This window comes from Gopherus flavomarginatus, chromosome 4 (genome assembly GCF_025201925.1).
Source record: "Gopherus flavomarginatus isolate rGopFla2 chromosome 4, rGopFla2.mat.asm, whole genome shotgun sequence".
Taxonomy (NCBI): Eukaryota; Metazoa; Chordata; order Testudines; family Testudinidae; genus Gopherus; species Gopherus flavomarginatus.
Window position 1 is genome coordinate 134,743,694 of NC_066620.1, and position 27,849 is coordinate 134,771,542.

General features: G+C 43.0%; 1 protein-coding gene across 2 annotated transcripts in view; it reads right to left on the bottom strand.

Annotated features, from left to right (window-relative positions):
* Positions 1-27,849, bottom strand: part of SOBP (sine oculis binding protein homolog) — a 143,615-nt gene that overhangs the window by 632 nt on the left and 115,134 nt on the right. For both annotated transcript variants that reach the window (XM_050951355.1, XM_050951353.1), the window contains one exon: positions 16,843-18,797. In XM_050951355.1, the coding sequence (XP_050807312.1) occupies positions 16,845-18,797 (1,953 nt within the window). In that variant the 3' untranslated portion in view covers positions 16,843-16,844. The remainder of the gene's footprint in view (positions 1-16,842; positions 18,798-27,849) is intronic.

Here is a 27,849-nt window from a genome sequence, read left to right on the forward strand (position 1 = left end):
TAGAACCTCAGAGTTATGAACACTAGAGTTACAAACTGACCAGTCAACCACAGACCTCATTTGGAACCAGAAGTATGCAATCAGGCAGTAGCAGAAAAAAAAGCAAATACAGCACAGCACTGTATTAAATGAAAACTAAAAAAAATAAAGGGAAAGTTTAAAAAAACTTGACAAGATAAGGAAACTGTTTCTGTGCTTATTTCATTTAAATTAAGATGGTCAAAAGCAGCATTTGTCTTCTGCATAGTAAAGTTTCAAAGCTGTATTAAGTTAATGTTCAACTATAAACTTTTGAAAGAACAACCATAATGTTTTGTTCAGAGTTCTGAACAACCTCCATTTCTGTAACTATGAGGTTAGACTGTATTACTGATTGTCTCCCAGTAACTAGCCCTCCTCCCGTTTTTAAGCTATCACAATTTTAAAAAATTGGAGAACTGGACCCAGCAGTGATATGTGAACAACTCACCCTGGACACCAGTGTTAGAGTTTGGTTGTTTATTCATGTAATTAGGCTTACTGTGCACTTGTACTCTAAGCACATTAGAGGTTTTAAAAACACCTTAATAAAGAATATTAGAGCAAGTTTAACAAATCTACACCATGCCCAGAAAACCTTCTCATCACAGCCCTGCCTCCATCATACCCTGCATGACAGACTTCTCGATGACTCCCTCTCCCTCCTCACTCACTCTCCTCACTCACTCTTCACAGAGGAGTGTCTGGCCATGTGTCCTAAAGATCAGCAACTCCAAGCTCTGGTGAACAGGCAGAAGAGAGGGCCAGAGCCCAGGCTCCTCACCTAGAATGCCCTTCTGCCAACCTCTTCAGTTATGCTATTATATAAATAGGGCTGACTCAAGAAAATGCATGGCCCCTTGCAAAGCCATGTGATTGCTCTGAGCTGAAAGACCCAAGATGCAGTGTGATACTTTCTCTCCCCCAGCTAACCCCAACCCATGCAAATCCCATGCCATCTGAGGATGAAATGGGTTCATTTCCATGACAGTAGCGTGGAGACATGGAATAGGGGAGCAGGCAGTATATGCAGAAGTGCAGAACTAGTGTTTATGGAGGGAATTAGGGGAACAGTGGGTCAAGATTACATATCAAATGGAAGGGCAGGGAGCAGTTATGTATCCCAGCGTTGCACAGGGAGATACCTCCCATTTTCCAAGGGGCTTCAATTATCATCACAGAGATCGCTAGCTGCTGCTCATTCTCCCAACCATGTGGCATTTAAACATGCATATTAAACCTCACCCTCGCTGCTGCAGTGCCCCTATGACATGTGCAGCTCTGCTGGCACCATTCTCTGTGCTAGCCCTGAATTTACTTTATGGTTCTTCCATGCTTTGCCATGAGGACAACAGAAATTCTGCAAGGGACATGAGTTCAGAGACATAGGGTATCAGAAATTCACACTGCAGGTAAAGGAACAACAATGCGGATTGAGGAGGAAAATGTTGCCCAGTGCACAAATGGAGACGGATAATATGTTTCAGGATTTCCCTCTAAGGTTTTAGAGAATAATGGAGTACAAGCCATAAGATGGTCTCAGTGTGCACCCAAAGCACAGGGACTGTTTTACAGAATTAAGAAAATAGACATTAGCGCAGTGGTCCCCAACCTTTTCGTCTGGCAGGCGCCAGACGAAGGACTGTGGCAGCGGTGGAGCATCCGCCGAAATGCCACCGAATTTCGGCGGCGACGCCTCTCAATGATGTCACTTGTCGGTGGCAAACGGCGCCATCGAGAGGCGTCGCTGACGAAATGCCGCAGAAATTCGGGGGCGACGCCTCTCGATGACGCCACTTGCTGCTGACAAGTGACATCATCAAGAGGTGTTGCCACCGAAATGCCACAGAAATTTGGCAGCATTTCGGCGGATGCTCCACCGCCGGCCAGGATGCGGGCGCATTTAGATGCCACCGTGGGCGCGATGGTGCCCGCGAGCACCGCGTTGGGGACTACTGCATTAGCTTATTTACTTTTATAATCTTTGAGATGAAGTTACAGGTAAGGAATAGGCATGCAGGAGAGGTAGAAGATAAAATTCCTTGCATAATACTGTAACTCACACTAGCACAGTGAGGAGTTTGTCCCTTCTAGGAGCCAGCCCACATAAGAGGTTTATGGATCAACTACTGCCTCTAATTAATGAAGCTGCAGCCCTTTACCTCAAGCAGTAGAGGCTCATGCTTTGAGCACTGAAGGTCCTCCTGGGTTCATACCCTGCTGTCAGCCTAAGCAGAGTCAGTTACAATAGTATTTGTGATTATCTTAGACACTTGAGCTGCGAGCTCTGTGGCATAAAACACTACACACCTATACATATAGCGAGAGGGTATAAAACACTAAAGGAAAACAATTTTTGCCATTCTTACTTTTTTCAATCTTCAATTCCAACCGCAGCATCAAATTGTTCAGAAACAATATGGTGACTGAGAATTAGGCTTAGTCCCGGGTGATCATTGATGTGGGCTGGCGGGGCTTTCCAGCTTTTAACACAGTACTTAATTCAACCAGGCAATGAACATGAAAGCTGTGATGCGCCAGAAGACGCCTGGTTCATAAATGGCCCCAGAGCGAAGGCAAGCCCATAATTTTCTCAAGGAGGCTCTGCTGAGGTCATAAACCACAAGAGTGCAGCTGAAGCAGGCATGGGAGCATGTTCATCCCTGTAAACAAGCTGGGGTCATCTGTTATTTGTAATAGCTCAGTGCTTTTTAGCAACTCTTTGAGTAGTTCAAGCTTTACCATTAAAACCTTCCCCTTTGAACAGTGAGTGATTTATCTTTCCTCTCCATGAAATTACAGAAAAGGCACCACATCACTACAGCCGGGGGAAGCATTTCTGCACACAGAGCTTTGACATTTTATTTCAGAGGGGACCCAAATCCAGGGAGAAAGTCAGCTGGGCTCAAATTCAGAGTTCCTTACACAGTTCTTACCACGACAAACTCCCATTAACTTCAAAGGGATTTTTTTTTCATTCACATCCTGCAAGCTCTGGGTCTTTTGTTAACAATGGGTCAGATATGCAGCCCTAGGCCTCCCACCCGGCAGTTGGAGCTGTAACCTGTACAGACCTTAAAAATCCAAACAGGCATGCCTGGGACTTACTCTGTGTGGCCAAGCAAGATGTAGAAACAGTATTGTCCTAAGGGAAATGTGTTACTGAATTGTCATAAAGATACATTGGAGTTCACATGTAGATAATGCAATGGTCGCTGTCAACTAGAGTGACCAGATGTCCCGATTTTATAGGGACAATCCCGATTTTGGGGGCTTTTTGTTATATAGGCACCTATTACCCCCACTCCATCCCAATTTTTCACGCTTGTTATCTGATCATCCTACTGTCAACTTTATATTTAGGGAAGAACTTTCTGGGAGAAACTGGGAAAGAGCTGTTAGCTATTGCTTCTCTGTGTAAGATCTGTGCCTATTCCTAGAAAAGCCTTCAGTCAACTTGCACCAGGTTAAACTAGGTCTAACTCTGGATCCTCTTCTCTAAGCTAATTTAGTCTATCCATCTAGACTAGGGTATACTATTAAATTAGCCACTGGAATTAATAAATACTGACCATCTGACAGGGCTATTAGCCTGATCCTTGTCAGGTGATTAGAGCCAGGAAATACAGCTGAGACTTTTACTAGTACTCGTGTATGTCACAAATCAACTAAATCACTGGCAAAAATGGAGCAAATAACACCCACAGACTCCCTCGGGCTGGACAGGAACTTAGTAGTTAACAGGAGATGGTGGTTGCAGTGCTTCCAAATTTACCAGAGCAAGTCCTATGGAAGAGTAATGGGAGAGAAATCCCACCCACAAGTAGCAGCCGAGCTGGCAGGTGAGACCATTGGCCACTCTTAACAGCACTCCTGGGCTTCACACCTTTCATATAGGAACGACAATCCAAGTATAAGGAGGAAAAATTCCTATCAAACAAAAAAGGGAAAGGAAGAGCAGATAAAATCAGGGACACACAGGTACAGGAGAGGGAAGAAAAAAATAGAATCTTTTGCCAAAAAAGTCACACATGTTGCTCTGTGAAAAGAAAAAAGGCTGGGGGCAGGTGAAGGATGAACAACAGCATCTTGCTCTGAGCCCCTCACCCCACCCAAATAAAGGAGAGTTGAGATGGAGGCTCCTCTCTTTTCTACATTGAGTCAGGTCATGTGCTGAATTGCACCTCAATGCTGAACAACGATTTGCTGCCATGGGAATTTTGTGGGTCTTTGGCACCTTTGAAAAGCAAGCTGAACATCCAAAAATGGAGGTACTCAAAATCTGTGGCAACTTTTGAAAATTTGTCTGCCTAGCAATAGCATTTGTTACTCTTTTTTATTGCTTTGGTTTTTGCTCTGATCCGGTTCTAAGGAGCAGCTGTGACTACTGCAGCACAAAGACAGATAGGACCACACTGTACGGATGTTATAGACATGGCTCCCAGCTCCAGGTGAGGTAAGGGAACATAAGGAGAGGATAAATGGAATCTCTTCTCCCCCTTATATCCTAAATGCACATGGCCCCAAGCACAATGGGACCTTCATAAATATTGAGCCCTGAATGCATATGTAGCTTTCCTTCAAAGCCAATGAGAACAGATTCACGTGTGTGCATAAGTGAGCAGAAATTAGCCGTGTTTGGTTCCATGGAGTGGGGATTGGGTATGGTGTGACTGTCACCCTATAACATGTAAAGGGTCAGCTTTAGGTTATTATTTTTTAATCTGTTCCACATCCATGGGGCAGGGCATTTCTGCTCCCTATTTAGGACTGCATTTTGTTTTCCAGAACTGCTGTGATTTGGATCCATTGGGCAGTCTCTGCCCTAGCAGGGAGCAATTATTTTTTAAACTTTAAACATTTTTAACATCAGTGATCAGCTTCTTGCCTGATCTTGCTGAAGTGCATTTCTTTTCACTTTTGTGCTCCCTCATGGTTTTGTGTTATTAAGATCAGGAGGGCAGACACACAGATTTCTACCAAGATTCTTAGATTGCAAGGGCATTTACAATTATTGTGATCATCTAGTCTAAACTCCTGTATAACACAGGCCTTCGAACTTCCCCAAAATAACTCCTAAAGCAGATCTTTTAGAAAAACACCCAATCCTGATTTTAAAATCGTCAGTGATGGAGAATCCACCACGATACTTGATAAATTGTTCCAATGGTTAATTACTCTGACCGTTAAAGAATTATAGTCTTACTTCCAGTCTGAATTTGTCTAGTTCCAACTTCTAGACTGTAAACAAGTTACCTCTTAGCCCTCTCTTCGTTAAGCTAACTAGATCGAGCTCTTTGAGTCTATCGCCATAAAGCAGGTTTTCTAATCCTTTAATCACTCTTGTAGCTCTTCTCTGAACTCTATCCAATTTATCAACATCCTTCCTGAATTCTGGTCACCAGAACTGAACTCAGTAATCCAGCAGCAGTTGCACCAGTGCCAAATACAGAAGTAGAATGACTTCTCTACCCTATTCAAGATTCCCATTTATGCATTCAAGGACTACATTTGTCCTGTTGACCACAGTGTCACACTGAGAGCTCATGTTCAGCTGAGTATCCACCAAGACTCCCAGATCTTTTTCACAGTCACTGCTTCCCGGGATGGAGTCCCCCATTGCGTAAGTATGGCCTACATTCTTTGTTGCTAGATTTATACATTTCCATTTAGCCATATTAAAATGCATCTTGCTTGCTTGCTCCCAGCTTATCAAACCATCCAGATTGCTCTTTATCAGTGACCTGTTCTCTAAATTATTTACCATTCCTCCAATTTTTGTGTCACCTGCAAACTTTATTAGTGATGATTTTATTTTTTCTTCGAGGTCATTAATAAAAATGTTAAATGTCATAGGGCCAAGAACTGATCCCCACAGGACCTCACTGGAAACCTACTTGTTCAATGATGATTTCCAGTTTACAATTATATGTTGAGACCTATCATTTAGCCAGCTTTCAATCCAGTTAATGTATGCCATGTTTGTTTATATCTTTCTCGTTTTTTAAATCAAAATGGCATGCAGTACCAAGTTAAATGCCCTACAGACGTCTATTATACAACTCTATCAACCAAATTTGTAATCTCATCAAAAAAAGATATCAAGTTAGTTTGACAGGATCTATTTTCTGTAAACCCATGTTGATTGGCATTCATTATATTACCCTCCTTTAATTCTTTATTAATCAAGTCTCATATCAGCTGCTCCGTTACATTTCCTGGGATCAATGTCAACCTCACAGGCCTGTAATTATCTAGGTCATCATGTTTACCCTTTTTAAACAGTGGCACAACATTAACTTCCAGTCTTCTGGAACTTCCCCAGAGTTCCAAGATTTACTGAAAATTAACATTAATGGTCCAGTGAACTCATCAGCCAGCTTTTTTTCACATTCTGGATGCAAGTTATCTAGACCTGCTGATTTAAAAATGTCTAATTTTAGTAGCTTCTGTTTAACGTCCTTCTGAGATACTAGCAGAATGGAGTGTTATATGATATGAGCACATCATCAATTTTTTTCCCAAATACAGAACAAAAATATTTATTGAACACTTCTGCCTTTTCTGCATTATTATTGATAATTCTATCATTTTCCCATGGACCAACATTATTGTTAGGATTCTTTTTTTTTCCTAATAGACTTAAAAAACTCCTTACTGTCCTTAACTCTGCTGGCCATAGATTTCTTCTTGTGTCCCTTTGCTTCCCTTATTAAATTTTCTACAATTCCTAACTTCTGATTTATATTTATATTCATTACTACCTACTTCTATCAATGCTGATGAACTATGGCTAGTTCAAAAATTATTGTTGCTTATGTCTGATGTCCCTCCCTCACCCCCGCACCTCGCCCTTATAGTTGTTGTTCATTCCTTGGTGCACTACTAGGGTAAAATTCATCCCATTCCTGTGTCTCACTTAAATCCTTAAAACTGAGTTTCACAGTGTTTAGGGCCCTGCATCAGTTTTTTGTGCTGAGGCAAATCCACTCCACATAACAATTGTGTTCCTACGCTCTCACATTAATAACTCTGTCTCCTACAAACAAGCAAAATCTTTTCCCCTTAGCCAATTCTCATTTAATACAATTTTTGTGTAATTTCACACACATTTTAAAGTCTTTCAGATTTTAACACTTTGCAGATCATGATCAAAAGAATAATGAAGCTTCACAACATTTTCAGTTTTACTTTTAAAAAATAAGCATTTGTGGCCTCCCCACGGCACCATCTCCCACTGATATCACTGAAAAGGGAGCCCACTGGTTTATACTCTGGTGACACTGAGGGACACATAAGCCAGTATGCATAAATGCTAGGCCATAGTATGAGCAGAGGGACTCTGCACTTCTAATCTCCACTCTAAGACTGATTCATTCTGGGGCTTACAGCAAATCACTTAACCTGTCTGGGCCAGGCTCTGTTCTCGTTTACACTGAGGTTGTTTGATGTCACAGCACTAAAGCAAGGCTGCCAAGAGTCATGGTTCTATCGCAACCCTGCCACATTTGGCAGCAATGTGGAGCATTCCCCCAGCTCTGCTGGAACCTTATGGGTTGAGCAGGACTGGCCAGTTATTGCCAGTTTTGGCCTCCAGGAGTTGCTGTGGCGCCAGGGCTGAGCACTCTGACTCTCTGCCTCTTCTCAGGCTGTATTCCCTGCTGGTGGCAAGTGGAAAAGGAGCAAGGAGGAGCAGCTGGCAGCAGCAGTGAGAAGAGGCAGCAGCAGGCAGAAGGTGAGGAGGAGAGGCTAGGGAGTGCCCCAGCTGCCCCACAACCTGTGCTCAGGGATGGACGTGTTGACCGTAAATTTAAGTTTAGGGTCATATGTAAATTATTTGCAAATACGTTTAGCTGCGTCTAGCTCATTTACATAAAATATACATGGAGTGGCACAGAAGCTGGTATCTGGGAGTGAAGTCAGTCAAGATACAACAATGTAAATGAGTTCAGAATCTGCCCATCTGCTTCAGATTCCCTGTCCGTAAAATGGGGGCAACAATCCTGAGCTATCTGGCTGGGCTGTTGTGAGGGTTCCTTAGTTAATGCTTGAAAAGTCCTATGGAAGTGTTCCAGGTTTGTTGACTTGTTTACTGCTTTCGTACAAATGTTACCATTTTTTACTCCATTTACACAAATTATATGATCTTGGGTTATATTAAAAGAGACATTTTAAAAAACTAACCTTTTGGATTTCTTAATATTAAATACGCAAATCAAATTACAGCAGCCACAACAAAGACTTGTAGATCCTAATCCTGCCAGCTCTTGCCACCCAAGCCAATGGGACTACCTGTCTGTCTAAGGCCTATTCCCACAGGCATGTGTTTGAGGAATGAGCCCCATTGTAGTCAAGACCCTGAGGCTGCAACTAGGGGGCCTGATTCTGATCTCTCTCTGGTTTTACACTGACTTTAGTGGAGTTTTTCCTGATTTATACCAGTGTAAGTGCCTGGTCCATCTCCCACTAGTGTCGGTAAAGCCCTGATTCATTTCAGTCATGCAGGATCAAATCCTGAGAACAGAATTAAACTCATTGAGTTTAATGGGTGCAGGATAGGGTCTCAAAAAGTGGCCAAAGAGTCTTGCAGATTATGTTAGAGGAGGGAATAACAATCAAGAATGTATGGAGCAAATAACTTATAGCTGGAACATTTCACAGGTGCCGTGCTAGCGGCTTTAGAGTGTCCCTTGTGATTATTGGTAATATTTTAAACTAGCAGTAATTGTTGCAGCGTTTGCCATTGTTTAAATTTTTCTACAAATATAGAGACAATATTTTTATTGCTGGTTCAGCAGTAATTGGTAAACTACTACCGTATCATGCAAAATTTGCATCTTAATTGCACGCAGAAAGTTGGGAACAGCATTCAAGTCTGTAGTGACCTCATCGTGTATCTCTTTTTCTGTATTAGTATTCGGACATCACTAGATTACCAAATTCCTGTGGGAAAGGGGGTTTTGGATAAAGTACTTAAAAAGTGGATCATAAAAGAGTATAAATATTTGAAGCATGAGCATGCAACAAATCATAATAATATAAAGATTTACAGTTAGCCACAAGGCCTCCAAATAAATAGCTGAAAATTGCTTTAAACATAGGTTTAAAATATCAATAGGTTGTTGATGGGCTGCAGAACTTTGCAAAGAAATCTGAACCAGATAGTTGTTTCCTTCTACGCCACCCAATTTCCACAACTTTAAAAAAAATGTGCTTCCACAGAGGATGATTATATTACACAGTCTGAATGTCCAAAACAAGGACTGGAAGATGAAATGCAGCGGGGCTGGGGGTGTTCTTCCAACAAATGCAGTTCAGCCACTTTGCGTCTAGATAATGTGTTATTGTAGGTTGGCTCGAATTTAAGACAGTAACATTTTAGAAACACTTGGAAAACTAAGCCAGCTGCAGGAAGGATATTATTACAAATTGAGACACATGTTGTACAGGAATACCATTCTTTTCAAATACCAAAACTATGTCTGGGGAAGCAAATCCATGCAAATGAGACCAAGATGGGGCCTACTCTTGTAAACTGCTGAGCACCCTCAACTCTCCCAGGAGGCAGTGGGAGTTGAGGGTGCTCAGTCTCTCGCAGGATGGGGTCCATAGATTTAATACACTTTTTTTTGGAAGCAAATGTTTTACATTTGCTGGCTCTGTACCAATTCCATGTTTACTTGATTTATTCCTTTCATGGGATCAGCAAATACACTCCCAACCCCAAGTTCTTTTCAGGTGGGTATAGCATAGTTCATTATAAAAAGAACACAAATGACCTGATGTACAATGAGGAGCACAACTGAGTAGCAAGGCTTCAATCTGGTAAAGCAGTTAAGAATGTGTTTAACTTTAATGCTTTGCTGGATGGGGCCTAACAATAGACAAGGAGAGTCACCTGGCAGTTTAGATGTAAATGGGACTCTGTCACAATTAGTTCAACACCTTCCAGGTCAGGAATCTGGGAAGACATTATTGCTACTTCACATGAATCTTCTACCTGCTTTTTATGTGCATTTGCATTTTAAAATGGATTTTCCTAAATCCTAGTGCTCCCTGTTTAATTATGTCCATCTCTTGCCTAACTATTTCTTCTGGTTTTCAATCCAAGTTCAGGATTTTTGGGAGGCTAATGTGAGGTCTTAGGGCCAGCTCTCCCCATAGGTCAGAACTTCTGCATGGACATTTTCAATAGTTGTTTTAGTCTCCCCCTGCATATGAAGGCAATAATAACTTCATAATTTCTGATGATGTTTCTTAAGAGCCTTCAGTTGTTGTGGTAAAAGATCCATAAATGTATTGCAGAACAGCTTCCTGTTCTGATTTCTGCATTTGAGCATGATCTGTGATTTTTTACAGACTTTTCCTGTGATACAGAAACCTTGTGTTCAAATAGTACAAGAGTAAATGACAAAATGAAGAGCTTGATTCTCCTTTCATAACCATTTTACACCAACTCCACTGAATGGAATTGATGTAATTGATGTAAGCAGGAGGATAATCAGGTCCTAAATGTCTCAAAATGTTTATTTCTTTGGGGCCTGATAGCAGAATCATTTATGCAAGTAACCCCATTGCTTACAATCCATCTGGATGAGGCCTACTCACATGAGCAAGGGTTTGCAGGATCAAGTCATTGGTTTTCTCTTTCCTAAAAAAAGTATAGATTTTCTTTTCTTTCCATGGGATGCCCACGTTTCACATGTGGTGCATAGGGGATCATATTAGCTTAGTGCATTCTTTGGATGTGGTGTTTGTTTTGTTTTTTTAAAATAAGCTCCTTCTCACAAGTCACAGAGGACAATTACATCTGTAGCGGCCAAAGTAGTCTTTGGGGTATCCCCATTGAAGTCAGTGGTCTCAGTCATGAAATATTTGAAGATCACAAGTGGCCTTAAATCTCAATGGTCCAGAACTTCTGCCTGCATTAATTGTTCTAGCTCACTAAGAGCGATGACAGTTTACACCAGCTGAGGAGCTGTAATTTGTATGAAAGGAGATGCAGGTGCTCAGCACCTTTGGAAATCAGGTCATTTTTACGTAGGTGGCTAAATATGGATTCAAGAGCATGGTTTTATGTTTGAAAATTGTGGCCTATGGCAATCGATTCTGTGAAAGAGTAAAAGGACCAGATCCTCAGCTGGTATAAATCAGCACAGGTCCTTTGACTTTAATAGATCTGTGCTGATCTACAACAGAGGGTACGTCCAGACTACCCGCCGTATCGATGGGTAGCGATCGATTTATCAGGGATCGATATATCGCGTCTCATCTAGACGTGATATATCGATCCCCGAACGCACTCCCCATCGACTTCGGAACTCCACCAGAGCGAGCGGCAATAGTGGAGTCGACAGGGGAGCCGCGGATGTTGATCCCGCGCCGTGAGGACAGGAGGTAAGTCAGAATAAGATACTTCGACTTCAGCTACAGTATTCCTATAGCTGAAGTTGCGTATGTTACATCGACAACCCCCCTAGTGTAGACCAGGTCTGAGGGTCTGGACTGTGGTCTGCTACTTTATTCCCATGCAGGCTGAATTTGGTGCACGCAAAGCCTGACAGTCTAATGGCTGGTCTACAGTAGGTGGGGGTCGACCTAAGATATGCTCCCCCATCGATTCCGCTTCCGCCTCTCGCCATGGTGGAGTACAGGAGTTGACAGCAGAGCGATCAGGGATCGATTTATCACATCATAAATCGATTCCCAAAAGATATGGGATCGTACCCTAAGACGTGAGAACTGAAATCTAGTACCAAGTATGTCACCACTTAGAGAATCATTTCTCTGGGAAACTCTCCTTTAATTTAAAATATCTGAGTGCTGTCTGCCATCATGATTCACAAATGTAAGATCACTGTTAGTATCAGGCATTTCTTGAGGGATGAACTTCAATTCCAGACAAACATGTACGTGTTTGTAATGTGAACAGTCTGCCCCAGAACGACTGGCAAAAATCAGGTTCATAAGATGTCAGGTACAGGAGTTATTCTGGGAAAAGCTTTCGCCTGTGTTAAATATAGAGGGCCAGTTTCTAAACCAATGTAAATCACCCTAGTGCCATTGAAACAAGTGGAGATGCATCAGTTTACCCCAGCTGTGAATCTGGCCTATAGTGCTGTGTCAGCAAAGATAACTGGCAGGAACCATGTAAATATATAAAATACGTTTTTGTTTAGACATGTAGGGCCCAATCCTATCATGGTCAGTGCACTGAGAGGAGAACAGGATGCTGGTAGATACACAGAATTGCTACAGTGAGGGCATCACAGAAACTGTCAGACAGAAGAAAGGTTAATAGATATGTTCTCTGCCTCAGAAATCCCACCTCCCACAGCAGGATTTCTTGTGCTGGGCCAGTGGGGGGAATAGGGATTTCACAGTGGGATACATATGATTTCGGCCCTGAAAAGAAGCATTCTACACCATGTGTGTCCTTATGACCAGAACATATGCACTAGCTAGCTGCAGGACTAAGCATATGACCTACTCAGCAGACTGTGAGTGCATGGGGACATGGTGCATGGGCCAGTGCAGTAGTTGGCCTGTTCTTAGCTTTTCCTGTAGAGCTACAAAGCGATTCTGCTCACAGAGAGTAAGAAGCCCCCACCTTAGCTTCCCCCACTTCCTGCACCTGTGCGCACGCACGCACACACACACACAAACACGAAGTTAGGAGCTGGTTCTGAGTGTAGCCATGTGTGCCATTTAATTTTAGCCAAATGTTCTGTAGCATTTTAACTTGTTCACCTTAAAAACTTACACTGAAACTGTAGTGTTAAAATGATGCTGCCTGGATGTCCTATGTGCATGTGGCCAACACCAACACTGCTAATTTTAGAAAGCTCACGCCAGTCAAATTGAAACAATTACACCCAGCAAGATATTCCTCTCACAAGCTGCATGCCTTTCTCGCACTGTGGAGCTGGCACTGAGGTTTTTTAGCTGGTTGCTTGAATTGCATCAAGCTAGACCAGCTTGACAGTCTACATCCTGATGGAGAGGCTAAACTTTAACATGGAGGATTATGTTGCTGATTAGCATTTCCAATAATCAAGTAATTGGTACATTATATAATCTAGAGTCTTGCCCAAAAAGGTCACACTTGCACTGATTCCTTTTCACAGCCATCCATGTTGCTATTCCTCAGATTCTGTCTGCCTGCCCAGAACTCTAGCATGAATGGATCTGGATCATTTCCATCAATAAATACAATTTGATAGGAAACTAAATTCAGGAAAAGTTACATATTTCAGATTTCCCAATTAGGGGAGCCAGAGGGAGAGAGAACTTTCAGGATCGTTTCTTCTAACAAGTTAATGAGATTCTGGGACCAGCATAATAATTAAACTGCCAGGGCTCAGGTCATCAAAAATAAGGGACCAAATCCTCCCATGTTGCTTATTCCTGCACGGGGACCGGGAAATTGAGTGTGTTCATCTGTACGTGTGGCATTTCCTCATTCCATTGCCAGGGGAGGCGGGGGTTTATCTCTACCCTCACCATGGAACAGGTAAGGGGGTTAGGCAAAAGAGCTTGTGGCTAGGCTCATCAGCACAGAGACCATGTGCCTTAGAATTGCCTTCTGTTCACACCCACAGACAGCTATCAGAAAAACGCTCGAGAAGTTGGTTGCAAATATATTCCTGGCCTGTCTTCCTTTTAAATCCAACAGTGCTATTCAAGTTAAACCACAGCCATGGAAGCAGCATCCTCCAGGCCTTTGCTAGCATGCCTTCTGGAGGAGCTGAACTGCCATGGCCTCCCACTGTCATCTGTTGCTGGGGAGTCGGGATTCATAGTGAGAAGGAAGAATTAAGCTAAAGATTATGGTATCAACAGTAACATATGCAGTGATTGCCCATGGGGCATGGGGTTGGAGGCTGGGCAGCAATGTCTTGTATCTCCATGCTCAACCACTCTGTACCCACAGAAGATCACCCCTGTGGAATGTTCACAGAGGGGCTTCTTGACATTGGAGGCAGGGGGAGGAAGAAGGGGGGGAAATGGGACTGGGGAGCTGCCACAGACCTGACATCACCCCTTGTGGGATTGCTGTCTTTTTATTTGCAGTGGCAAAGGAGAGTTAGCCCCATTATTGGGTTCTATGTGATGCGAAATATTCAAATAATCTCAAACTTAGTATCAGGTTTGTGTGTTTTAGCACCCACTGGCATTTCACAGAGACCATGGCGTCATTTGGCGGGAGGTGACTATTCACATCCTTTTCTTCTATAGGGTGTTTGGGGCTATGTTCTTTCGTTGGAAATACATAAAGATTCTGCCTTTGCATTTCTTTTGTGCAACTTTTTTTTTAAGTCACTGAAAACCTACCAGTAAAATAAGTGACAAAAACAAAGAAACAAAGAAATACCAAACTATATATACACATCTTTGTGAACAAGAAAATGATTACTCATTCTGTAATTGAACTGATAGTTTTCAATGCTAGACATGCTGATGCTTGATGAATTTAAGAAGTGGGGGAAACAACAACTGACTCATGAACCATCCTTTTTTTGTCTTTTGGGTGCTGTCTGTCTGAGCTCAGGTTGTCCAGTTTCTGTGTGGAATATTATATGCAAAGGTATGTCACATACAATAGTGTCAGCATCACAAACAGATAAACATCTGAATGAAGCCAGAGCTTTCTGAGCTTAGAGTGCCGTAGTCTGACTGATGTTAAACTAAAGTGAATTGAGCTTAGGTATAAACATGGTATAGACATTGTGGATTGAGGTAAATGGGATTAATGCAAACAGGCATGGGTTAGTCTGATAATAATTAATAGGGAGATAGTCAAACAGCAGTGTTCCCTATAGATCAAAGCACTGTTCCCATATAAAGCAAAGTTGTGTGTATGATTATACAGTTTGGCTTGAACAGTATTTACTATGATATGAGCTCTGAGCATAGCACAGGAGTGTTTGCAGCAAGGATCTTGATGCTTTAATAGCAAGGTAATATAATATGCATATTGCAAGGTCCATTTGTTTTCCCTAGCTGTGAGGGACTGAAAGATCTTAAATATGTTTTCAGCTTCTGAGTTATTATATATGTTAATTATTGGTCCAAGAAACTTACAGGTGTAGTCTATTTAATAAGTGTATTTTTAAATGTCAGTGTGTGCCTGGAGCATAGGATAGAGGTTCAATTTCACTGAATGAGTGTGGACATTAAAATAAGTAAATAAGTACTCTGTGTGAGCAAAAGGAGAGCTGATTCTGTTAGCATTTATCACATCACAGTGTCTGTGATTGTGCACTTATTCTCTATTATTAGCATAGAGGAATATTGCAGTATCCCAGGTACCACAACATGTTAATTGTTAATGGATACTGAGCTGTTAATGGCAACTTCTGTGAGTCACTATTGTACTACAATGGACAGCACAAAATATGATTTACTGGAGGTTATGGAATACTCTACAGATTGTAATAAAATTTGGCATGTCACCAACCCATATCCGGCAAATCATCAGTATTTGATTTCTGAATGGGTTCTTGTAACACTCACCGCTCCTTTTTTTTCTTAAAGAACCTCTCCAATCTCATTTATCTAAGGGAAATGCAATCACATTTGTGCACGCACGGTTGAAGCAAGAATAGACATATATTAAAGTATTAATTTTATAAAGGTACTGTTTTGTCACCAGGACTCAGTGAATTGAGGGGTTGAAGGGAATGGGTTGCATAACTTTTTTGCCTCTGGATCGCTGTTTCACCTCGGGGGGGTGAAATTATTATTTACTGTTTATATTGTAGTAGAGCCCTCTGGCCTCAGTCAGGGACCATAATAAAAAATATAAATTTGACAAAAAAGCGCTAAAATGCTTCTAGAAGTGAGAGAGATGGACTGAGACAGGCATCTGGGCTTAAGGGAGCAGAGTTCCACGTGGGGGAAGGGAGCAGAGATCCACAGGGGGGGAGGGATAGCTCAGTGATTTGAGCATTGGCCTGCTAAACCCAGGGTTGAGTTCAATCCTTGAGGGGGCCACTTAGGGATTTGGGGCAAAATCAGTACTTGGACCTGCTGGTGAAGGCAGGGGGCTGGACTCAATGACCTTTCAGGGTCCCATCCAGCTCTATGAGAAAGGTATATCTCCATATATTTATTTTTTATCCTAAAGCCCACCAGGACATAAACATCACTGGCTATTAACCTGAGACAAGATGGTAAGATCCCCAATGGGAGATGGTGTCTAAGCACAGACACCCACTGGAGCAAATCTCAAGAAAGAACTCTGGACCATAGCCAGGGCCTACACGGCTTTTAACTCCAACAGTGCCAGCCTGAAGTCAGTGTATTACTCTGAATGCAGGTTGGAGTAATATGATTGTGGTTAACCAAAACAATGAGTAATCATGCACTGAACTAGCAGCAAGCAGTGGAGTTGGTCTGCTCTGCTGAGGGGGAATGACGATAATTAAACACTGTGGTCATGAGGACATGACTTGCTGGTATCCAGCTGGGTTAAATATTTAAAACCAGATTGACTGCTCAGACCTAGAAGTTGTGATAGGCAGAGATCCACTAGTTCAGACATACACAACACAAGAACTTCACAGCCAGCACCATAACGGAATGTTCTGTGAGCACAAAGCTGAAGAGACTGCCGATGGGGTGGAGGATTGACAGATACAAAGATGATACAAGACAAAGACAATATTAAAAACATAAATAATAATATTTTCTCTTTTTTTGTTAATAAATTGGAATCTCTATCTTTGTTTTACAAAAGCCATATCCATATGAGTTTGACTTATACCTGAAAACACTGATATTCATTCTATTCACACAGAAGGCAGTAGTGGTTACACAAACCTTTACTTATTCTGATTTCGAATTCGGAGACACCTCCTTTTCAATGGTGGCTCCAGATCCTCTGGCCCTGTGCTGAGTATTGGTGTTGAGATTATACATGGTGCTATAGCAGTCTTTTCTGCTGGTTTTGGCACAGGCTGGATCACACAACCTGTCTTGGGCAGCATCCGCAAAGCATACGCATGGTCCTCATCTGCAGGGTTGTTAAGGTTGGGGTCTTGCTTGTCTCCCACAGTGAGGGGCTCTTCCCCAATCTTCTTGCCAGCGTCTCCTTCTAGGTGGCAGTTTGATGCACAGTTGTTCTCCTTAACAGATTCCAACTCACTCACTGCTGGCTCTTCTTGCGGTTGAGGCTTTTTCTGCTCTGGGGATTGTTCTGAGTTCTTAGAACCCTCTGTGCTCTTTGTGCCATTCACAATGACATTGCAAACTGCTGCATTAGTTTCTAGTCCTGAAGTGCCAGAGGCCAGTGAGACAGGACCACAGTGAGCTGGGTCGCTGCAAGGTAACATTTTTGTTTCAATTGGGCTGCAACTGTCCCTGCAGTGGTTGCAGTTCCTTTTATCTGAGCTACTAAAAGCCAAATTTACAACACTGTTAGGTTCACGTTCAACTTTTACTTGAGCATGTAAAGCCCTGTGGATAACATTGTGTAGCCTAGACCTGTGCCCAACAGTTAGGTCTATCACACCATCCTGTGGACCCTGTAGTACACTAGAAAAACTAAATTTACTGTTCATTGGACTACTAGGTCTGACAGTCAAATCAACAACTTCATTTCGACAATGCTCTTGAACCACTTGAGCTTGATTTAAGGACTGGCCTGAACAGCTAGGTGACGAGTCGGAGGATTTAGAAGGCCCTTGCTTTGAATCTCTAGGGGACGTAGAATTATTTGTTGGCTTTGCCCCGGCTGCATCACTGGAGGTACTTGGAATGAAGTTTTCACCATTGCTGGAGAAGCCATTGGGGGGCTTGGAATCATTGATGTGAGGGATGGGAATGGGAATAGGGATAGGTACAGGCAAAGGAACAATGACAGGATATGGCACTAAGAGGGTTGGGGGTGGCACAAGTGGGGCAAGAGATGGCAATCCAAAGTTCATCATCTGTGGCATAGGCATAGGACCATTTGGCATCATGCTGACAGGGGGAAAGGGAAGGCTAGTTAAAGGAGCTCCTGGAGGAGGAGGCGGTAGTAACCCTGGGGGATTGCCAGGCATGGTAGGTGTTGTTGGCGGATGAATATGAGGTGATAGCATTGGCCTGTGCATGGGGCTGGAGGTGGGACCCATATTTCTGGGACCACCTGGTGGCGGACCAATTCCAGGAATCATTGGATTGGACAAAGGGCTGTTAGGATTCGAGGCATGATGAGGCGGCCCTCGAATAAATGGTGGACGGATTTGCTGCATAATTTGCTGTTCCATGAATATGGGCAGAGGAACTGGCCCCCGGTTTGTCATCACCATGGGAGGACTTCGAGGTGGGACACCAATTGGAGGCACAATGCTAGCAGGTGGCTGAACAGAAATTGGTGGAATATTTGGATTCTCATTGATAGGAATAGGTTTGGGAACTGGCGTGGGGATTTTAGTGACAGAGCAGTTGGCAGTGTCAGACGGAGAGGCAGTGGTAGACGCTGATGGTCCAGGGCCTTGAATTTGGCCAGCTGCAGACACTGGGGATGGGGCCTTTCTCCGAGCATCTGCTAGCGGTATATTCCAAGAATCTGGAGTCAGCAGCTGTACCCCAGTGCCTTCTGCTTTATTTTCGATTGGAGGATGTAATGTGCTGCACAGTCCAGCTGGAAGATTGGCCTGTGTCTCTTTGTAGAAAATGTCCATTTTGTACTGATTGAGACATTTTGCACTGCAGAACTGAAGCCTTCGTTCCCCGTCCCCAAAATCCAGATACTCTTTTGTGTGTCTTATGTGCTTACACCAGTCACATACCTACAACACAGTAACAAAATCAAAACAGGTAAGAAAAGTGATCTTCTCTTTTTGATGTAATTTTAATAGTCATTTTTCAGTGCTTTCTAAATATCTGATTTATTTCTCTAACTGGGACAAATTAGAAATATCGTGTGAAAATTACATTTTCTTTTTTTTACATCAGAATATAACTGAACTAAATGTCCCAAACTTTTATGGCCCTCCTATTCTTAAATTTGTCTTATACAGTACATTAAATATTATATATACATACTGTGGAGGAGATCTTCAGCTGCTGTAAATTGGCATAGCTTCACTGACTTCTTAGACATAGCTTCTATGACAACTTAAGCCAGCTGAAGATCTGCCTCTGTGTGTGTGTGTGTGTGTGCGCGCGCGCGTGTGCTCATGCACGCATATGTGGCTATGTACCTACATGGTACATAACCTACGTGTTCTTTGACATGTTGAGTTGCTGCACAGTAAATACGATCAAGAAACAATTTGAAAAGGATCCCAGAAAGTTCCACAAAAATGACTGCAAACAACGTCTGCTAAGCTACAGCACCTTGTAACATTTTACATTATTAACTGTGTTAGATAATAAGTTGGAAAGGGAGACGTATTTTAAATGGTATCAAAAAGCAAAAGCACCATACATCATTTGCTAAGCGTTCCAAACAGAAACTTGGAAATAGTCATGAAATCTCTATAAGGTTCAGATATTCCCAACTTGTGATGTTTCGACAAGCTGGAATTATTTTCTGAGCTGTTTGCCCACTCTTGTTCACTAGTCACTTTGTGTAAAACTTCTTGGCAGACGAAGTCTTATTTAGCAACTTTTCAAATACTATAGCAAAAAGTTAGTATTACAGGCTCTTTTTTTTTTTTTCATTTTATTCTTTTCTGCGCTATGACTGGTGTGATGAAGGCATTGCCAATTTTTTTTTTTTAAAGTAAGGCTGCAGAACTAATTAAACTGTGAAAGGCTTTCCCAGTTGTAAACCACTAGACACCAAAGTTCAAAAAATAGTCACTCTAGGCTTCAGAATCCATTACTTCAGAGAAATTATTGTGATTTCATTAACACATTAATTTTGCAACACCAACAGCTCTCACAGATGGTGAAGACATGATCTACAATTCAAATATGATTCTTGTTTGCACAAATGCCGTTCCTTCATATGGCATTTTAAACAAGAATTAATATGAGTAATCTTGCCATAGCTATAAACAGATAAACAGATGTCAGATTTTTCAGTGCCTTACTTTTTGACAGAATTTTACATACACAAGCCCTCCCACCATTTTTTGTCATTTACTTGAGTTCTCAAAATATTCCATACACAGACATTTTAGCGCTCTCTATAATCAGTACGTTGAGCCTCTGACCATGTCAGAATACAGTACTATATTGGGTGTATTCTTACTTTTCCAAACAGCTTTTTTAAGATGACTGTCTTTACATATATATATATATATTTATTAAAAAAAAGAAAAGAATATCACTGTGAAATGGCAGCTTTAAAAAGATAATTAATTTTAATAACTATTGGCCATATAAACAATTCAAAACAACATATGTCAGGCATTTGATTACTCATCTCATTTAACTCTCAGCTTTCTTTCAATATAAACAGTGGTGACATTTTAGAGTATTCATATATATATATATATATATATATATATATACACACACACACATATACATACACACACATACACACATCTACATACTATAGTATTTTTTTAACTATGCAGCTATTTGGTTATCTCTTTTTAGTCATCATTTTTCTCTCTCTCTTTCTCTCATGCACTCTCTTGCTCTCTTTTTATTCACTCATGAGGTTTTCATCCTGACTCAAAGATTTTAAAAGAATTAAACTAAATGATCCTTTGACTACTACTCACCTCTGAAGTCTAGAAATCAATAGGCCAGATGGTCAGCCAGTATAAACCAGTGTAGCTCTATAGAAGTCAAAAGTGTTACATTGATTTATACCACCTGAGGATCTGGCCGTATTTTGCCCTCTTCACATTCCCACAGAGGATACCGGCAAAATGGGGCAATTTTCTGAAGCGGGAAGAAAGTTGGGCACAAACCACAACTTCCCCCTAGCTCCAGAAATCCCTTGTACTGAATGGGGAGCTGTGGTTACTGGGAAGGGGGTAGATAGCTGCCAAGAAAGAGCTGAGTGATGAACTCAACATAGGTCATTATCCCCATTTCCTCAGAGCAACTGGGATTCCTACAGTGTACTGATTGCTTCGCTGGGATGGGCGTTCCTCACCCCCAAACAGGAGTAGGTGCCATGGAAAAGCATATAAAAGCTAAGGGAACCATAGTGCCAAATGGGCAAATGGGGGCTGGGAAGTAGTGCCGAGTATTGGGGCTAAACCCTGTCCCCCATCAGGATGATCCAGTGAAACCCCACAAACTGAACCTGAGGCTTCTTTGGCCCTTACAGTTTTTCAGGAAGGAGAGAGGATTTGGCTCTGAGTCTGCACTTCAGTTAATAGGAGCTCTTCCTCAATAACACCTGCAAGATTTGGCCCAAGGTAATTTTTGATGTAGAGTTAGCCAAAATAGTATTCACATTCCATGTATAGTATTAGGTGTAAAGGAGTAAGGTGCCTCCTTAATCTCCCAGGCAGGCTACACTTCCCATGGGCTACAGCTTGGGGAGGGCACTACTCCCTCTCCTGCACAGATAGGTGAGGAGAACATTGATTCTGTCTCTACTCCCAATGCACTTCTCAGCAGAGTTGAGCTAATGCAGAGGGATTGTAATCTGCTACTGATCTAGATCAGCAGAAGAATACTTCCTCCTCCACCCAATGGAGCAAGGGAGAAAACAGGACTCCACGTCACAACTCCCTCTCTGATCTGCTCCTGGGATGGTGTAGCTATGTGCTGACCCTTATTCAGGGCATATTGTAAAGCAACAATCTACTCCTAAAGACTTCAAGACTGTAGGCAAAGAAATAATTGAGAAAAATAGGAAAAGATAAAAAAAAAGCTTATCTTTCTACTGAAGAGCTCAGTGGCTTTAGCTAAACAGATTAAAAGAAAAAATACATCAGAAAACTCCTGGCATCTTTCTAATCGTTTAATTTTATTGGTTATCAGTTGAAGAGTTCACTGAAATATGTCAGTGTTTTATTGCCGTATTGATTTGTTTGTCTTCAAAGGGTTCCTATAGCATCTGCAGTTAACAAATCTTTTCTCTTCTCTGCTAAAATATTTAGAAATCCTGCTTAGAAATTTTCTACTGATTTCTCCTGTTTTCAATCACTCACTGAGGTATACGAAATGCTCAAGCCAGTCTGCCTCACTCACACATTGATCGCAGCCCATTTAGTATATTTTATCATCAGATAAAATTAAAGGCACAAAAGTTAGGTGGAATATTTCTGTTCCTGTGAATGTTCTAAATAGACCAATGTCTCATAATTATCTAACTGATTTTATGCAACATCCCAAAGTGTTTAGGTTAAGGTGACTGATATCTGCCTATCTGAAATACTTTGTGGGGAGGGAGAAAAGTGTGTGTGACCTATTGGTAAAATTACATCCTAGAATATCATGCTAAAAATGGAGAAAAATAATCCTTCAAAGGGGGGGAAATTACTGGAGGAGAAAAATGTCACTTAAGAATTAATGCATCAAGTCTGTCTTACAGGATTGATCATTTAAGATGAGGTCAATGAATTTATGATACCAGTGGCTATATCACTCAGGGTAATAAAACAGAGCAATATCATTCATTTTACATCTAACTAATGACATGCTCAAAGTAATTGCAGATTTCTTCCAAGAGCCAATGCTGATTACTTAAGATGTGATAGCTAGGTGAAACATATATATCTTTCAGTTCTATAAAATAACATTTTCCTACCTGTGAAATATACAGCAAGTGTCATTTTAACAAAAAGGAACTTGCATTATGGATTGATCCTCTGTGATAATTTTTACAAGATGCTTGAAATCTGTGTGCCCTCTTTTCATTTTCTTTTTTTATTGCATTATCTTTTCCCTTTATTGCACAGTCAAGTGAGGAATTAAATTGCTACCGAATGTTTTTTAACAGCTGTGTGTAAAATGCTGTAATCCTTATGCAGGCGAGTAGTCCCACAGTCCTCCGTGGGATTGCTCATGTGATTTAATGCTGCAGGATCAAGTTCTTATGGCCTGATTCAATGCCCATGGAAGACAATGTAAAGACTCCCATTTACTTCAATGGGCTTTAGGTCAGGCCCTCAGTGCTAGCCTCTGCTTGCGATGAAATCAGTGGGAGTTCTGCCATTGATTTCAGTAGGGTCAGAAGCAGGGCCAGAATATTTTCTAAGTAGCTGCACAGAGTTCTACAGATATAAAATTCAGTTTATCAGGCTAACATAAGGGAATGCAAAGCAAAATGCTAAAATGATTATATATGTAACCTTTCCCAACAAACCTCTACAAACCACCATTTCCAGGTGCATTTTCTATTTGCAAATTTCTAATAAAAAGGGATGTGAGGCCATCAAATTAGTGCCTAATGAACAATGTGTGATAATGAAAATTATGGTGATGAATAGTCTGATCTTACAAGGCGCTCACTGCCTCTTGAGCGCCTTCATCTCCCTTTAAATATCCTTCCAGCATCAATCCCTAGATCCAGTTAGAACATTTCATATCTCAAATGCCATAATATAAGACGTGAATGACAGAAAGATCAGAAATGAGATAAATGCATATCCCATTTGACTGTAACACAGCAACCCTCAGGAAGATTAAATTTACCTTACTGGGGCATGTCCAATTCTAAACAACAGAATGAACATTTCCTTTAGTACATTTAATGTACTTATATTTTAGTGGCAGGATGCCAATGTACTACTTATCAGCTCCAATGGCTTGATATCATTCAACCTTTTCCTGTGAAATGTGTGGCATTCTACACCACTAGACCACTCGGAAGACACTGCATCAGCAGAAATACTACTCTCTCTTGGTATGGGAACATGAAAAAAAACAGAGCTGTGGGATCCTATAACTCTTTCCATCTTGTATTTCTCCAGAACAGAAAGAAAGCTATTCATGTTGGCAGTCAAGCCTTTATTTTGATAGAAACATCCAAAGTGGAGTCCAAAATTTGCCATGAGGTTACCTACACAAGCACAATGTACACATTCTGCTGCTCTTAAATGGATATGCTTATAGCCCTGGGCCCAGAATAATTAATATTTTAATCAGCTGCCAAATGCAGGAGTGAAGTTCATCCATTAGTGTAGCCCACCACTAACCTCTAGGCAATAACCTAGTATCAGACGCTATTACATTAAGAAACACGTTTGCTAAAACTTCTCTGTCTGTGGAGATATTTGCATCAGCCTAAGAGAAATCACACATTAGTAAGACTCAAACAACACAGCCACAATTAAAAAGAGTATCCAGGCGTTATCCCATGCTTCCACAGTATTTTGCATCAATGGCAGCTCCGTTGTAGAGCTTAGACAGAGAGAAGAAAGGGACCATAAGGGGAAAGATGATCTGCTTTTCTGCTTCTCCAAAACCAGACAATGGGTAACAAAATTTCCTTCCTTGGTCAGGGAAACACATACACTGATATCAGTGCGAGATTGTCTAAGTGAGGCCCTCAGGATTGCGCCTTTATCAAACATGGCAACAGCAAAAGGCTGCAGCCTGTCAAAGTATTTTGGAATAATATCACACATTTAACTACATTTACAGGTTACCTTGTGCTCCCCCTGTATCTCTGTTGTATACAGCTAGGGTGAATCCTGGCTCCACTGATGTGAACAATAAACTATTGAAGTCAGTGGAGCCAGGATTTCACTCAGATGGCAAACCCTTTGGGGCACTGTATTTATGTTATATGCATAGAGTGCCTAGCACAATAAGGCCCCAGTCCCCAACCAGGGCTTCTAAAGGACTATTGCACTACAAATAATAAATAACAATAGTAACATTTAGAGCCCACTGCAGAAGGCTCTGTTGATCTCTATAATTCTGAAGCCACAGAATTGTTTACAGATTAGGCCAGTTGGGTGAGGTGCCTCTAGCACAGAGATGGGCAAACTTTTTGGCCTGAGGGCCACATCGGGTTTCCAAAATTGTATGGATTTGTATGTACGCTGTGCCTCCCCAAACAGCCAGGCGTGGCCTGGCCCCCTATCTGACCTGCTTCTCGCCCACTGATGGCCCCCCTGGGACTCCTGCCCCATCCACTCCCCCACTCCCTGTCCCCTGACTGTCCCCAGATCCCCCACCCTTGACTGCCCCCTGCCGCCCCATCTAACCCCTCCTCTCATTCCTGACTGCCCCCTCTGGGACCCCCGCCCCATCCAACCATCCCTGCTCCCTGTTCGCCCCCAGAACTCCTGCCCCTGACTGCCCCCCGCTGCCACATCCAACCCCCTCTCCTTCCTGACTGCCCCTCTGGGACCGCTGCCCCCATTCAACCCTCCTGTCCCCCCAGTCCTCTGACTGATCCATCCACTATCCACACCCTTGCAATCTGATGACCACCCCGAACTCCCCTGCCCTCTATCCAACCCCCCCTGCTCCCTGCTCCCTTACCGCGCTGCCTGGAGCACCGGTGGCTGATGGCGCTACAGCCGTGCCACCCAGCGTACCAGGACAGGCAGACGTGCCGCCTGGCTGGAGCCAGCGACGCCACCATGCAGCACAGAGCACCAGGTCAGACCCGGGCTGTGCAGTGAGCTGAGGCTGCAGGGGAGGAGGAAGAGCAGGGTAGGGGCTGGGGACTAGCCTCCCGGGCCAGGAGCTCAGGGGCCGGGCAGCAGGGTCCCACGGGCCAGATGTGGCCCATGGGCCACCTCTGCTCTAGCATCTCCACCTAGCCACACAAATCCTGTGTTGGTGCCTGATAATTTCATTCTGGCACCTTGTCTGCCTTTTCCTTCCACTCACAGGAAGGATCTAGCTGTTTCCTTTGACCATGCCCCACACTGCATAAGAGTGCCTGAACTATGAGAAGTAGCTACCCAATCAGCTTGGCTTCTGACAGGAGGAATGAATCTTGAATTCTACAGGCCAGTTTTTCCCCTCTCATTAAGTTATTAAATAATCATCCTGGAAGCCTAACTTGCCAACACTGCTCCAGTTATATGTACCCTGCAGATTTTCTAAACCTCACTTGGCCCAGTACCTTGCCCTCCCATTGTCACCCATGGTTGTCTTTCCTTTAACCCAAATCAGGGCCCCAGCTCCTTCCCTCTCCCTCCCCACACAAAGCTACCCACCACTCTCCCAGAACATACAAAGAGAGAAGACAGGGGCCTCCCTCACTCTTCCACAGTAGCCAGAAAGGCCACTACCCTCTCACGAACACCTTCCCAGCAACCAAAAGGGAGTCTGGTTGTACGTTTGTCAACAAGGCCCCCAATTTTTGCATTCTGTCAATACTGGATCCTGCAGCAAACTAGAAAGTAGTAGGTGGCTTGAAATGCACAGAGAACTGGTCACATATAGAAGTGTCTAGTAAATATTCAAATAAGTCACAATCAGGACTGTTGCATATAATTCAATACACCTCATTTTTCAGATATTTTCTTATGCACAGAATAGCAAGTATACTGCAGAACCAATTGTGCTGATAAACTGGGGAATCTTGCCACAGAAGTTAGGTACACCATGCCAGAAAGTACAGAAGGCCCTGACCAGTGGCCCTCTAGGCTGTGTGTGATGCCTTCACAGCAGGCTCTTGAGGAGACAAACTGGCCTTTCTGATGGACAAAAAGCAGCCCTACTTGCTCAGGAGTTACGGAGCAATTGCAAAGGAAGTGCCATGCACAGCTCAAAAGGAGAAGCATGTGGGCTGTCTGTGGGGGGAAGTCTATTTTGCATGTGAGGGGTGTCTCTGCTGCTCACCATAATCAGCAGTGAAGGGTCTCCAACCTCCAACCAGAGAAGAGTGTTAGGAGGTCCCACTGCTGTTGCAGAGGTCGTCATCAAACAAAGTGAGGGCTCTCGTACTCCGCATCACCAGTAGGTTTTGGAAAAGTAAAATGGCTAAAGCTTTTGCTAAAATGGGCCCCTTTTTTTCTCCCTGGCTGAGTTCTGTTACGGAGCTGCCAGCCAAGATAAATATCTCTTGGCCCTATAGCTCCCTTAAAATTCTTCCCCAGCTGACTGAGCTCAGGCCCATTTTGATGTATCAGGGAGACATCACCAAAGTTATTCCCATGAGCCTGACTGCCATAGGAGGAAAGTCTAACAGGGAAGTAACTTCTTCTTGGTGAGTTATGGTACCACAGATAAGACGTGATGCTGGAGGCTGCATGTGCCTGCACCCAGGCAGAATCACTTGCATGACCCAAACCTTAGATTATACACTCTTTGGGCCCAGGGCCGTCTCTTACTCCTGGAGGAATTCTGCGCCAATGTGCATGCACAGAATTCATGTCCCCCACAGATTTCTTTGCTTCCCCACAGAAAAATGACTTTCTGATAGGGAAGCAAAGGGAAGCTGAAAAAGCAGTCACACATCACTCCCTAGCTGTGCAGGTACATCGTTTCAGGCACCCAAAGTAGCCGGTGGAGAGATAACCACCACAGGGCTGGAGACACCCCAGCCAGTGGCTCCTACCATGAACTGGGATCAGCTGCTAGTCCCAGCTGGGCTGGAGGCAGGAGAGGACGAGACTTCCTCTTCCCTTGCAAGGAGTGGCTGAGGCTGTGTCAGATCCACCCTGAGAAACCTCCCCCAGCTGCAGGAAGCTCAGCATCCTCCCTTGCTTCCTGCCCCCATCGCTCCTCAGCTGCAGGGGGAGGGGTCACTGTACAGAGAGCTGCTCACCCATCCACCCAACCCCTGTGCTTCTGGACGTCCAGTACACAGACACCCCTGCCAAGCCTCACCCCGTACACCCAACCCCCCCCAGTCTTCCATACCTGAACCCTACCCCACTGAACCTCAACTCCTGCATCTGGAGTCCCCATGCACCCAGACCCCTTGCCTCCAGACTCCCACCCCTGCACCCAGACCACCTTGCACTGAGCTCCCTGCATTCAAACCCCCACCCTGATGCCTCACCCCCT